At 37.5% G+C, this 13,335-nt stretch overlaps 1 protein-coding gene across 1 annotated transcript; it reads left to right on the top strand.

Moving 5' to 3' along the window:
- Positions 1-8,324: 8,324 nt before the first annotated feature.
- On the top strand, positions 8,325-10,075 carry LOC125227571 (cuticle protein 21-like). The gene is given in 3 exon segments (XM_048131912.1): positions 8,325-8,391; positions 9,209-9,617; positions 9,620-10,075. Coding segments are annotated over 3 exon segments (759 nt in total). The 5' UTR covers positions 8,325-8,379; the 3' UTR covers positions 9,958-10,075.
- The last annotated feature ends 3,260 nt before the right edge of the window (positions 10,076-13,335 follow it).

Here is a 13,335-nt window from a genome sequence, read left to right on the forward strand (position 1 = left end):
TTACTTAACCCTTAGTTTGCCCATTATTCCGGGATACAATTTTGGTATGGCTTCAATTCCGGGAGTCATTGTACGTAATTACGGGATACCTTTAAAGTCCACGTTGTTGAAGCATAATGTAAAAAAACGAATTAAAAATATTGTTTACATAAATATATAAATGCACATATCGTTTTGTTAGATGCTTATACAGAGTGTATTTTTTATAATTGGCAATGTTTTGATGGGTTGGGGTGGGATGGGAAATATGATATTTTACGGTATAACTATTGTATGATATAATGACAGGGTGTTATGTTTTACTGTCTGTCTAAGGCATCGCTTTCGAATGGATGAACCAATTTAGATTAGTTTTTTTCGTTTGAAAGCTGAATTAGTCGAGAGTGTTCTTAGCCATGTTTGATGAAAAACGCTTTACAATGTCGGGGTTTTTTTTTCAAAATTTAATTTCAATCCAGAAGCTATTGCCGGTTATAAAAATTGCACGGTACTCGTGAAAATTTCAGTTTTTTGGTACTGGTGATCACTGAGCTACACCGTATACATATATGGTGGTGATACGTTATTCAAGTATACTCAATAAATAAATATTATAGTAATATATAGTAATAGTACTCAATAAATAAATATTATAGGCCGTTCTTACACAGATTGACTGTCTGACTAATTTGTACTATTTTATATTTATATATGTCTATCCTATTATGTATTATCCTCATGTAAATTTTAGCTTTCTAATAGTAGTAATAATGATTGAGCTAAATCGTAGACGGACAGACTGACTGACGGACAAACCAATATGCGGTATAAAGATTTTTAGTTAACTAAGGAAGTTTAAAAACATAATAGTCGGGTATCTATACCTTATTTTGTGTTTTTATATTTTAATATACTTTATATAGGCATACCGGAATAAGATACACTCATATAAAGTCGTGTACTTAATTACGGCAGTCAAAACGAAGGCTATATTAAAAGACAAACAAGATTTTTTTCTTAGTACATTGGAAGATTATATAACAATTATACTCAAAACATCGAAATAAGTAACCTTTGTGCTTTAATTTTGTGAAATAAAACAAATTTAATGTCGATGCCACACTCCAATATTTCGCACGTATTACTCAACGAGTATACATTTCGTACTCAATTATGAGACTAAAATCTAAAAAATATATGTACCGTAATTATGTCACTATAATCTGTAATCTTTACTCAATAAATTTACATCAAATATATAAATATACTTCACCGCAAATAGTAATAAAACATAAAAACATTGCGGACTGTGTTTCCGTTATTCCGGGATACTCCCGCAATTATGTACACCGCGTCAAAATGGTGTACATTATTCCGGGAGCGGGTATTTTAATTAAAATATGCTTTAAATTAATTTGAAAAGATGATATAAATGTCTTTTAATAACTATTGTCTTATTATGATACAAATTTAATATAAATAAACTTACCCGCATCACAGTAAACCCTTAAGAAGTTCCGCTGCCGCGTTAAGCTCACCGTCAAACACGCCCATAGAAACCACTGCATGGTTGTGACTGACGCGTTTGGAGGTACCTCACGGCTTCAAAAGATATGATAGATATTCGAAAATCGACTTTTTGTGTTCTATTTGATCTATAGTTAATAAAATACTGCCTTAAATTAAGATTTTACTGATAGTTTCCTTATTTTGCGACAAAAACCAAAGTATCCCGGAATAATGTACCACATTTTACTATCCCGGAATAGTGTACAGTTACCTTATCTGCGTAAAGGGACCTTATTGTCGATGGCGCTTACGGCGTTATGAGTGATGTTCGTGTACAAATACGACGCCGCGGGACGCAAGCGCCATCGACAATAAGCTCCCTTTACCCAGATAACGTCACATATGAGTCCAAAGAACAAAGTGAGAGAAGAACAAAGGGAGTGAGAACAAAGTCCCACTCTATCACTTGCCATGAGATTTAATGCGTATGTCGTCCTTCTGGTATGTGATAAAGTGCCACCTTTTACTTCGACACAGTCATGTGAGATCTATAAAGCCCTATTAGAGCATTTTCAGAATTTGGGTCCCCCCCAATTAGCATAAGTTGTTAATAAAAATTCTGCTGTCAGTTTTGTGACGACTATTTAGCATAAAATCTGTCTAAAAATTTACTTTTTTCACATTCTCAATGACAGTGAGTTAATTTTCGTTAACAACTTACGCTAATTGGATGGGTACCAAATTCTGAAAATGTCCACTACAGCAGGTATCTTCACGAGACAAAAAACCAATTCTCTCTAAATAATAAAGGAAATTTGGGAAAGTCTCCTTTAGATGTGATGTAGACATACCTAACATATTGATAGTCTTTATTTTTTATTTTCTTTTTAAAAGATCTAACAGATAATATCGATAGCAGTGCTAACCTTTTCCTTATCGTCTAAGTAGAACAAGTTACAATTATTCATTTGCGCCCCCAAAATTAAATTAGGTAGTATGACTCGTTCGAATAATTTCCTGTTCGACTTGTTTTAACGGCTTGCAAAAAACGCAGATATTACTTTTAAGTATTTAAAATAGTCTAAACTACGTACTTTAGCAGTGTCCTTGTACTTGCCGCGTGTATCGTAAAATATTCATTCACAGAACTCAACAGGATTTGCGCTGAATACTTATACATGTGTTGTGCGACTCGAGATTCTTTGTTTCTTTTTAAATTATATACCTCTAATTGCCGGCGTAGCCGAATGGCAATCGTCGACGCCAGACGCTAACAAAAATGCAGTCTGGCTCTGTCGCGCCAATACGCAAGAGCAATAGAGATAAATAACTGAAAAACATAATATTATCGTGAGCGTTTGTGAATGTAGCTTGAGCGGTTGTGCCATGCACCCTGGCCACTGACTGCAGCCGGCGACTATCCAGTCGTATTCACGCGATTATAACTTCTACACAGACACAATATTTGGCAATTGTTATTGTGATTGATAATTTTGTTCCACCGTTTCATTTACTCTCGATACTATCCTAATGTCATTGTCAGGACATTTATTTTATCTGCTAAAAATAATAATATTTAATTTAAACAAACATGATCTTATTAAAAATATTAAAATACGTGCCTTCCAAAATTAAATGTGGGTGGAAGAGTGACTGATTACTAATTAAGTAATTATACATTGAGTCTTTAACAGACAAATGCGACATTAATTAAATCGGAGGCAAAAAGCTTCTAACACGTAGATAGAAATACTTTAGGTACACAAGGAAATAATGTTCAATTAAAGTTCGTCCACAATACTAAAATCATGCTGGCAAGGGCTTGATTATACCCTAAAATCACTACCTTCTTATAAGAGATAAAATTAAATCAATATCTGATGCAAATACTTATCTGAAGTTTTAATGTTATTTTATTAATTATGTAAGGCAATCAGGCAGATAGTTTGATTGCAATTCAAAAGCAATACATTGTAAAATGTAAATGTGAGCATATGAACGACAAAACAACTTTACAATTCTGATCTTGATTTGACATTACTATCAGCTCAAAGTGCGTAACCAAAATGCTTGTAAATACACTCTACTTAAAATCACGTTTCCTTTATACAAAAACGTACCTACTCGTACATTCATAATTTTACTAGGCTTTGTGGTCCCATTTACTTGGGGTAGGCTTTCCCAGACTTTTTCTTCCATTCTGCGTGATTGAGTGCAAGATCGGCGTCTATATTGTGGTTTATACAAAAACGTTCATTAGTAGGTATTTCCGATCCTCGATGCAAATCATATCAGAATCGGGCCAGTTAGCGCTTTATTCTCTACTGGGTGTCATTGGTTGTGGCATCTTGGCTAAGCACCTATCGAACCCAAAGTTAAGCCTCATACTTGCCTGTTAATTGATGCAATTTTGTACTTTGATTCTCCTCTCGATCAGCTTTTTTTTTGAGAGTTCTTTTCATCTCATCAAGATTATCTTATCCATGACTCATCATCATCCTCCTCCTTGCGTTATCCCGGCATTTGCCACGGCTCATGGGAGCCATGGGTCCGCCTTGACAACTAATCCCAAGATTTGGCGTAGGCACTAGTTTTTACGAAAGCGACTGTCATCTGACCTTATTTTGTCCGTGACTCATATTACTTAATTAATAAACGCATTATAAATATTGCAAGTTCATCAAATCAATATCAGTTTATAAAAGGTCAAATGCATCTTCTTCATTCCATTACTATACTCAACACCAACAGTAAGGCACTGATTGAATAAAATCGCAAACTTATCTTGAATCCTTAACAAACCCTACCACATTCTCCGACAAATAATATAATTTAAATTTCATTTATATTCAATTCACGTCCTTTTGGTGTATGCACAGTTGCACACATTTTGGTTCTGGACCTAGGGATTAAGTCGAGCATACGTATATGTATTATCGTGTACCTACACGTAGAGTACGTATGGATATCGGTTACGTTTGCGAAGTCGTAGTCTTAATAAATCAACGGTCGATGGCTACAGTAGTTATATGTAGGTACTATCTCCTAATTATGTAGCAGAGATCCATCAGCGTGCGTGCGTGCGTATGTGCGTGCGTGCGTGCGTGCGTGCGTGCGTGCGTGCGTGCGTGCGTGCGTGCGTGCGTGCGTGCGTGCGTGCGTGCGTGCGTGCGTGCGTGCGTGCGTGCGTGCGTGTGTGTGTGTGTGTGTGTGTGTGTGTGTGTGCGTATGTGTGTGTGGTGTGTGTGTGTGGGTGGGTATCAGTATCCTTCTAGAATTACCTACTTAATCGAGACGAGCTTTTCAGCTTTTCACACTCGTAGGTTTTTTTTTATACTACGACAGTGGCAAACAAGCGTACGGCCCGCCTGATGGAAAGCGGTCACCGTAACCTACGGACGCCTGCAACTCAAAGAGTGTCACATGCGCGTTGCCACCCCATTGGAAACTTGTACATTCCCTTTTGCTGTGTTAAATACACAGTAAAAAGGAGTGCACAAGTTCCAAGGAGGGTTCGGGTTGCCGACGACTCAAAGGACAATAGACGGAATAAGTCAGTTCCGTAATCCGCCCGTCATAAGTACAACGTACCCTCGTTGAGCTCTGGCAGCCTTACTCGCCGGCAGGAACACAACACCATGAGTAGGGTCTAGTGCTATTTGGCTGCGGTCTTCTGTAAGGCGGAGGTACTACCCCAGTTGGGCTCTGCTCTAGATTCGAGCGAGACGATATCCGCTGTGCTGTGGCCTACCACACAAAGCGGAATATCATTCACTATGCCCTACCCCCTACAATAGTAGGTGTGCATTTTTTGAGCTTTCAGTAGTCTTTTAGGTATTTAGCAATAGGCTACTTGACCCTTTTTTAAAGTCGCTCTTATATGATTAAATAGTGTCCAATCGATCTAAAAAATCGATTGGTTAAAATTGTGCCCCAGTCGAAATCAGGGATGTTGCGGATATTCGCATCCGCATCCGCACGCGCGGAACTTCCGCATCATTTTCAAAATCCGCATCCGCATCCGCCTCCGCAAAAATCAATACGAAGCATTCGCATGATGCGGATGTTGAACAGGTCGGTACAGGAACGACTTAGACGCGGCCCACGTGCACGGTAAATTCACCATTGGCCAATATGAGTCTCGTTACACGTCTGTGATTCATGGATCGCGGGATTTTTTAGTATCGTTGGCCCACCTTTATCTTAATTTCTAAGATTTTAAAATATAAAAGGTTATTTTTTTGAATAAATATAACTTCTTTGATCAAATTTTGTGTTTTTAATATGCCTGAGTAAGTGCCTATCCTCACATTCGCATCCGCATCCGCATCTGCAGATGTGGGACTTGAAAAATCCGCATCTGCATCCGCGTCCGCGGATGTCAAAAAATCTGCCTCCGCAACATGCCCTGGTCGAAATTGCCACTCTATTAGGTACTTCATGAGATTGATTCCTTTCTTATAACTCCTTCATCTATTTTTTTTGGATTTTGACAATTTCACACAGTATCATTGTCATAACTGCCTTGATACAAGTGTTCTTTATTCGCAACCCACTTACTATTCACACATAGCGATGGCAAAGAAATTGAAAATATAGTTCGCCTTGAGACTTATAAGGAACGACAGATGTAACGTCAACCAATGATACTGCAACTAAAGATAGGTTATCTCATACAAGATAAAAAGGCTCCGTTTGTATTTCTATAATTAGGTATCTTCTGTGGAATGTTTTTTTAGTTTTCGCATTTTTCTTTTGCATCTTTGTAAGCTTTACCAAACAGAAGAGCTTGTTTTTTTTTTCTCTTTTAGAAAGCGAAAGTTCTTGAGGTATTTTTACTCGTACTCGCCTAGGTTTTTTTTTATCTGTGACTTCTGAGTCCAGTCCCCGCGAATGATACGCCCCGGCTGAATTCAATTAATCAGTTTTTGTTTTGTATGCATAGGTAATAATTATATCTGTTTGTATAAATGAAAGGCCATGCCAGGATAAGCCAAGCGAATCTTCCCCCAGCGAGTTTTGGCCCGTATCTTTCTTTTATTGATTCGTCTTTGTACTAGCATCGAGCATGCCAAATTTCAGCTCCCAATACCCTATAGTTTAGTAATAAAAAAAACCTCCCCCTTTTCCCTCCCCTTGGCAGCCGACCGATATAATATTAATCCTGTGTTATACCGCCATACAAAAACTTTAAAAAAAATTAAGTATCATCACGCAAGCGACACCTCCAGATCTTTCACAGTCTTTCAAAGTAAGCCTCCTTAATAAGCCACCAAATGAATACCAATACCCAATTCCATCTGTGGTAGAACAGGTAGGCCACTACGTTTAACGATAGGATGAACTCTATTATTTTCTTTGGCCTATCCTTAAGATCTTAACTGATAATATCATTGGCATCGATTTTGCATGAAAATTAGATCGTTTGCGCAAACAAGTTATGTTTAGCATTTTATTGAACTAATTAAAACTGCTAAATCATTGCTCCAATATTCTTGCAAATTTGACAGAGATTACCCTCTTAGTCCAAGTTTGACCTGAATTTAATAAATGTCAAAGTTATTACAGGCTAATTAATTAGGCCCACATCTATGACTCTAAATTATGTTGTAAAGTTTTGTCGGTTTTTGTTTTTGGTTAATCACAAATCTTATTTGTAGATGTAAGTAGGACTTTTAGTCATAAAACTTATTCTTATCTTCATAAATAAGCGCAGAAGCAGAACTGGTATTAAGCCATTTACATCCTATAATTCTCACTCATACTTACAGGATATACCACTATAAAAGACTACTATAAAATCCGATAAAGAAGCATCGCATTGACACAAACTATAACTTAACGGAGGACAAATTCCACTATAATTAACAAAAAAAAATGTACACACGTCTTCTGCCAAACAGCAGGCATAAATTACTTGAAGAATGCACCGGCAGCCATCCAGATTGCGACCTTGCGTTTCCGGATACATCCATATATCCACATACATGCTACATACGCAAAAATATGCCAGCGTAGCCAAAGTGACAATCGCTGGCGAAACGTGGCCATCAAAACGCAACGCGCCAATCTGGGCATTTTCAGAATTTGGGTCCCCCCAATTAGCGTAAGTTGTTAACAAAAATTAAATCACTGTCAGTTTTGTGACGACTAATAAGCATAAAATCTGTCTAAAAATGTACTGTTTTCATTCTGTATGTAGATTATCGCTTAGATTTTATGTAATTAACACAAAAATAATATTTTTATTGAAATTTCATGCTTAATTGAACATAGTTACGCAATAACGTTCCAATCCACATGAAATTGTAAACAAAAGTCTTTAATTTCAATGACAATTTCAGATAGATTGGAACGTTATTGCGTTATTACGTCCAATTATCGTCACAAAGCTGACAGTGAGTTAATTTATATTAATAACAACTTACGCTAATTGGGGGGTCCTAAATTCTGAAAATGCCCCACTACAGAAGAGCGATAGGGTGAGCTTATAGCTATGATATGTTTATGAAGCGTAAGTTATTGTAACGTTGGATAGGTACACTGTAATGCGACATGTCGTCACTACTTTGAAGAAAACCCGTATCTTCTTCTGACATTGAAAAGACAAATGTAGTAACTATGTAGGGGGTGCATATAGAGTTACTACGTTTCAACTTTGAGTACCAGTGTGAGATACGAGATTTTTTCAAAGTAGTGACGATTATACAGCCTAAAATCCAAGACAGAGTAAACCTTAACACAGAGCGCTTAAGTCCACGGATGTGCCTAAGAAGTTCACTCGCATGTCCAATACTCTTATACCACGCCCTCGTATGCTTCTTCATATAAAAGCTCGGGCCGACCCTATGAGAATCATTCCTCGGTTGGAACTACTCTAGTCCGTACGCAATGGCTGCTAAGGTGATCTAGTTATACCTTTAATTAGTAGTGCTGTGATAAATGTGGGTTTTATTCATTAGTGTTGACATTGGAGTTGTTAGATCTTTGCTAGTTTTTTTTTTTTTTTTTTTTTAATTTTTGTAGTGTTTTTTAAATTATTTCATTTAAAAAACACGGATAAACAAAACGTTTAAAAACTTTAAAAATACAATTTGTTTCATAAATTTCTTTGTTCTTAAAGTTTTTTTTTTTAATAATCTAACGTCTACAACTTAATGCAAAAAACATCGAATTTTTTTATAATATTTATTACCTACATATTTACTTAGCTGGTGTGAACAATGTTTTAAAATTGCATAGGTACTTAAGTTTTATGATTAGCGTTTTTTCGACAAAAACAAGCGAATGACACTATTATTATGAGCTATTGCTTCAGAAAATCATATCAGGTATAAGTTAATAATCCTACACCACTTGTCTTGTCACAAAAATAACAACAGCGTTTACATTTTGAAAACCTTATCACTGCGAAATAAGCAACTATAACTTTGGTTAATAGGCTAGTTTCCTACTAGTCAAATCAGATTCTTTTTATGAACTGTCAAAACGATTTGCTAATATGGAATTACTATGAAATACTGAGGATGACGTCACGGTCAATTAATTTACTTTATATCTTTCTCTTTGACTTATTAAATAGAAATTATGTTTAAAACTAACTACTGTCGATATTTTTCTTCAAATTATGTGGCGCTTTATTTCGTGCACTGAATAAAATATTTTATTTGAAGTATAGGAAACTAGCCTATTGTATTACAACTTTACTCCTTTGTTCCAGTTCGTCGTAGTGCTCGCGCTGGCGGTGGCCGCCCAGGCGTCCGTGGTGCCCGTGGCCGTGGCCCGCGCAGCAGACGACTACACCAGCTTCGCGTACGACGTGGCCGACCCCCACACCGGCGACTACAAGAGCCAGGTCGAAACCCGCGTTGGAGGCGTCGTGCAGGGACAGTACTCGCTGCTGGACGCTGATGGCACTAAGCGCACCGTTGACTATGCTGCTGATGATGTGAATGGGTTCAACGCTGTTGTGCGCAAGGATCCTGTGGCTGTCGCGCCTGTTGTGAGCGCACCTGTTGTTGAAGCCGCGCCCGCTGTGGTTGCCGCGCGTACTATTGCCGCCCCTGCTGTGTACTCCGCTGCTCCCGTGGTTGCGCGTACTGTTGCCGCCCCTGCCGTATATTCCGCCCCTGTGTTGCCGCGCGTACTGTTGCCGCTCCGACCGTGTATTCCGCTGCTCCCGTAGTTGCCACTCGTACCGTTGCCGCCCCTGCTGTGTACTCTGCTTCTCCCGTAGTCGCTGCGCGTACCATCGCTGCTCCCGCCGTTTATTCTTCCGGCGTGGTAGCCTCAGCGCCTGCTGTATACGCCGCTGGCGCCCCTGTTGTAGCCACCCGCACCGTCAGCGTAGCCGCCCCAACAGTCTATTCCTCCCCAGTAGTGGCCCGTTACGCCGCTCCATCAGTCTACAGCTCGTACTACGGCACCCCTTACACCTACGGTGCATACTCTGCTCCGGTAGCCTGGTAAAAAGCCTTGTTTCAAGGTTCCTTAGCCATAAACCACGACGTGTTCTCCGTAATGTAAATAACTTATACGACTTTGTACATATGCAGGATGTATGCGAAATACAAAAGTTTTATACTTATTATTGTATTTTTAGTCAAAACCCTTATGCCCTTGTTGCGTATCCTAAGTCAATAGTAGGAATCTGAAGAACCTAAAGAATTTGATAGAACAGAGGGTGGACAAAATTACAACTTCTAAAGTAACACTTCCAAATTCTGTGCTGCCAAAACCCATAATATAGCTTGGACCGAATATAAGAATGAGGTAGGTAGAGAGCTAAATAGGTCTGAATTGACTGTGAACTGATGGTAGTTAAACATTTAAATCAGTACAAACACATCTAACGGCCTAGCCACGACATTGGTCTAAGCGACAGCGGTGAGCGGCAGCCATACGTGCGAATGAAAGTCCCATCGCTGTGTCTCGCTCCAATGTATGACCACCGCTCACCGCTGCCGCGCTTAGACCAATGTCGTGGCTGAGCCGTAATGGCCTGGCATCAAATGAAACAGACCCCAGAAAGATTATGTGATGTCATTCACATTCTACATGTACCTACACATAACACCTTTATTAAAATGTCAATGCAACCAAGAACAAAGAAAATAGTGAGTACTGCGTAGGTTGACGTATGTGTTGGCAGTCATAAATAATCGCAGTTATAGAAATGGAGCATAACGTGAACCTTGGCGCCTTCCCACACTGCGTTGCTCCGTACGCTTCCTTTAAGAGGCCGTCAATATCAAAAAGTAGAAAATCGTAAAATTGGTAGTTTTCCACGTCCGGTTTTAGTTTCAGTATATACTTATTGACAAGAAAAGCACTTGTTTTAAACAGCGCGTATTCTTATCTACAAAATCAGTAGTTAACATCAAGGAAAAGTTACTCCCTGAATTAATTATGATTTTTTTCCTGACGCTAGTTTAAGAAAACCCGCAAATAGTGCTCAGGTCTGAGTGAGCCGAGCTCAATTTTGTATACTTTAGGCTGCTAAAATTGATGTTGTCGCATTACTTATATCCTAAACTAAAAATTTAGTAGTTTACATGTGTGTTATCATGCTACTAAAATACAGTAAATGGAAGTTAAACGACATCAATATTTGTCTAAAAATACTTCGAATCAAATGGCAATTACTTCGAAAACCTTTTAGGCAAACAAAAGGCTTTCTTGATAATTATAAACTTTAAGTATGTGTATGCAAAATAGTGTGTAATACAAATCAGGAAAAACTTCCAATTTTAGATACATACTTACTTAAAGTTGTAACTAAAATGCGGTCGGCCCCTGTCGGCATTCTAATAAATTTGAATATGTACGACCGCGTTTTAGTTTTAAAATAATGTTATTTTATAAGCTAGATAACTGGACTACAGAATTATTACCTTTTCATATTTTTACTTACAAAGAGAACGAATAAAATCAATGTTGAATATAAACTTTCGTAAATTTTCCATACAAACGTCAAAACTGCGAACAGATTCTATTGAGTCAGACGCCCGATCGGGCTCGTTCAGAGCAGACGTGTCGCCAAATTTGCTCCAATGACATTTGTTTTTGACACTGGAAATCATATACGGATACAAAAAGATTGCCAGTGCTATGAATGTATTCAAAAGTAATAAGGTAAATAAACATCGTCACGTCTAAAAGAGTCTTAGTTTAAAATCGTTTTTTTTTTGTGTTGTTTACTACTTATTATTGTTGAGAAATAAAAAAATATATGTAACTTTAATACAATGATAAGAAATATAGGTATTTTTTGTCTTCTAAACTTTATTAAAATGAAAGAGTTTTAAAATTAATTTTAACTCGTTGGACTTTATTTTCATTATACTGGTCACATTATTTAGTGTGTCAGTGTGTGTAACATTCTCTTTCGCGAAGAGACATTCAGTGTGGCGTATGAAAAAACTAACAGAACTAATCATTATTATTATATTCTATAAACGATTATTTGCGTAAATGGCGAAATTATTAATTGTAATAATATATTATCTTATCACAAAATTGTTCTGTATGACTTACCTTCTTACGTTCAATATAATTTTTAAATGGTGTTTGCACACGGGGCACGTAACCTTAGATTCAGACAACTTTAACTACATTTTGAAAATTATTATTTTAATGAAGAATTCTATATATGGCAACAATTTTACATGTAAACTGACTGTCAACCTCTGTTCATACATAACCTCAACCTTTGTCTCAGTGCATTTATAACGGATGTTATAATGGCTAAACCGATCAGGAACAGTGAATTATTTTAATTCATTCGGAAAAGGGTTTAACCATTTATAATTAGAATAAACGAAGCACTGTTTTTTACACCAGAGTTGTTTTGATTTTATATGGTATTTGCACAAATTTATTTTGAAAAATAATCGGAGTCAATTCGTGAGAGATGGTAACACTAAATTGACACTGTCCGCAATCTAAACACGCGGCAGCGTGTCAAGCCAAGTTCAAGTAACCGAACTGGCAGACAACATCGTGTGTAATATTACACGAACTATTTGGAGCCTCTATGGGCGTCCTCACAACAAAAACTATTTTACATAAACGTCTTAAATTTGGCTCTTATATTGATATTTGTGACATACATATTATGTGCCTGTCGTGTTTGTTTCACCGGATGGTCTGATCGGAAGATTAGACCATTTCGTTGGATCTCCTTGTTTATGTCTTATTATTTGTAACGTTTATTTTGTGTGTGTGTTAACGAATAAATTAATTATATTCTATTTTATTCTATTATAAAAGTTATAAGAAATGATATTTTATGTCATCAATTGTCATAAAACATTTTGAGGACTGCCATTGAACTTGGCACCCGTTTAGCTCGCACTGCTTTTGTCGTTGACGCCAACAACCAAGGCATATATAATATTGAACTTGGCTCATATTTCCCTTTTTTGGTTTTGATGGGATTTTAACGTGACAACTGATCTTCAGTGAAACTATAGACCTGTCTTAAATTCCTCTCAGTTAGGTCACTGACCTCTTCCAGTAAATTGCGGTAGTGTGCGAAAAGTATGTTGGTGAGTGTGACGTGCGTTAGTGTGTGTAAATGGGGTAATTTGACAGATACTGAATTTTTACCCATCGTGACGGGCTCTTAAGGGAAACTGTACCTGAGTAAGTGCCGCATTTGATAGGCAAATGCCAATATTAATAGTTATTTGTTATACAAGGGGGCAAAGTTGTATTTTAACGCCGAGTGTGAAATTGATAAACGAGCAAGTGAAAGGAGTCTATAGTTGAACCACGAGCGAAGCGACTATAGCGAGGAAACTACAACGCAAAAATGCGTTTATCACTGCTTCCAGTAGTTCCACA

The sequence above is a fragment of the Leguminivora glycinivorella genome, chromosome 6 (genome assembly GCF_023078275.1).
Source record: "Leguminivora glycinivorella isolate SPB_JAAS2020 chromosome 6, LegGlyc_1.1, whole genome shotgun sequence".
Lineage (NCBI taxonomy): Eukaryota > Metazoa > Arthropoda > Insecta > Lepidoptera > Tortricidae > Leguminivora > Leguminivora glycinivorella.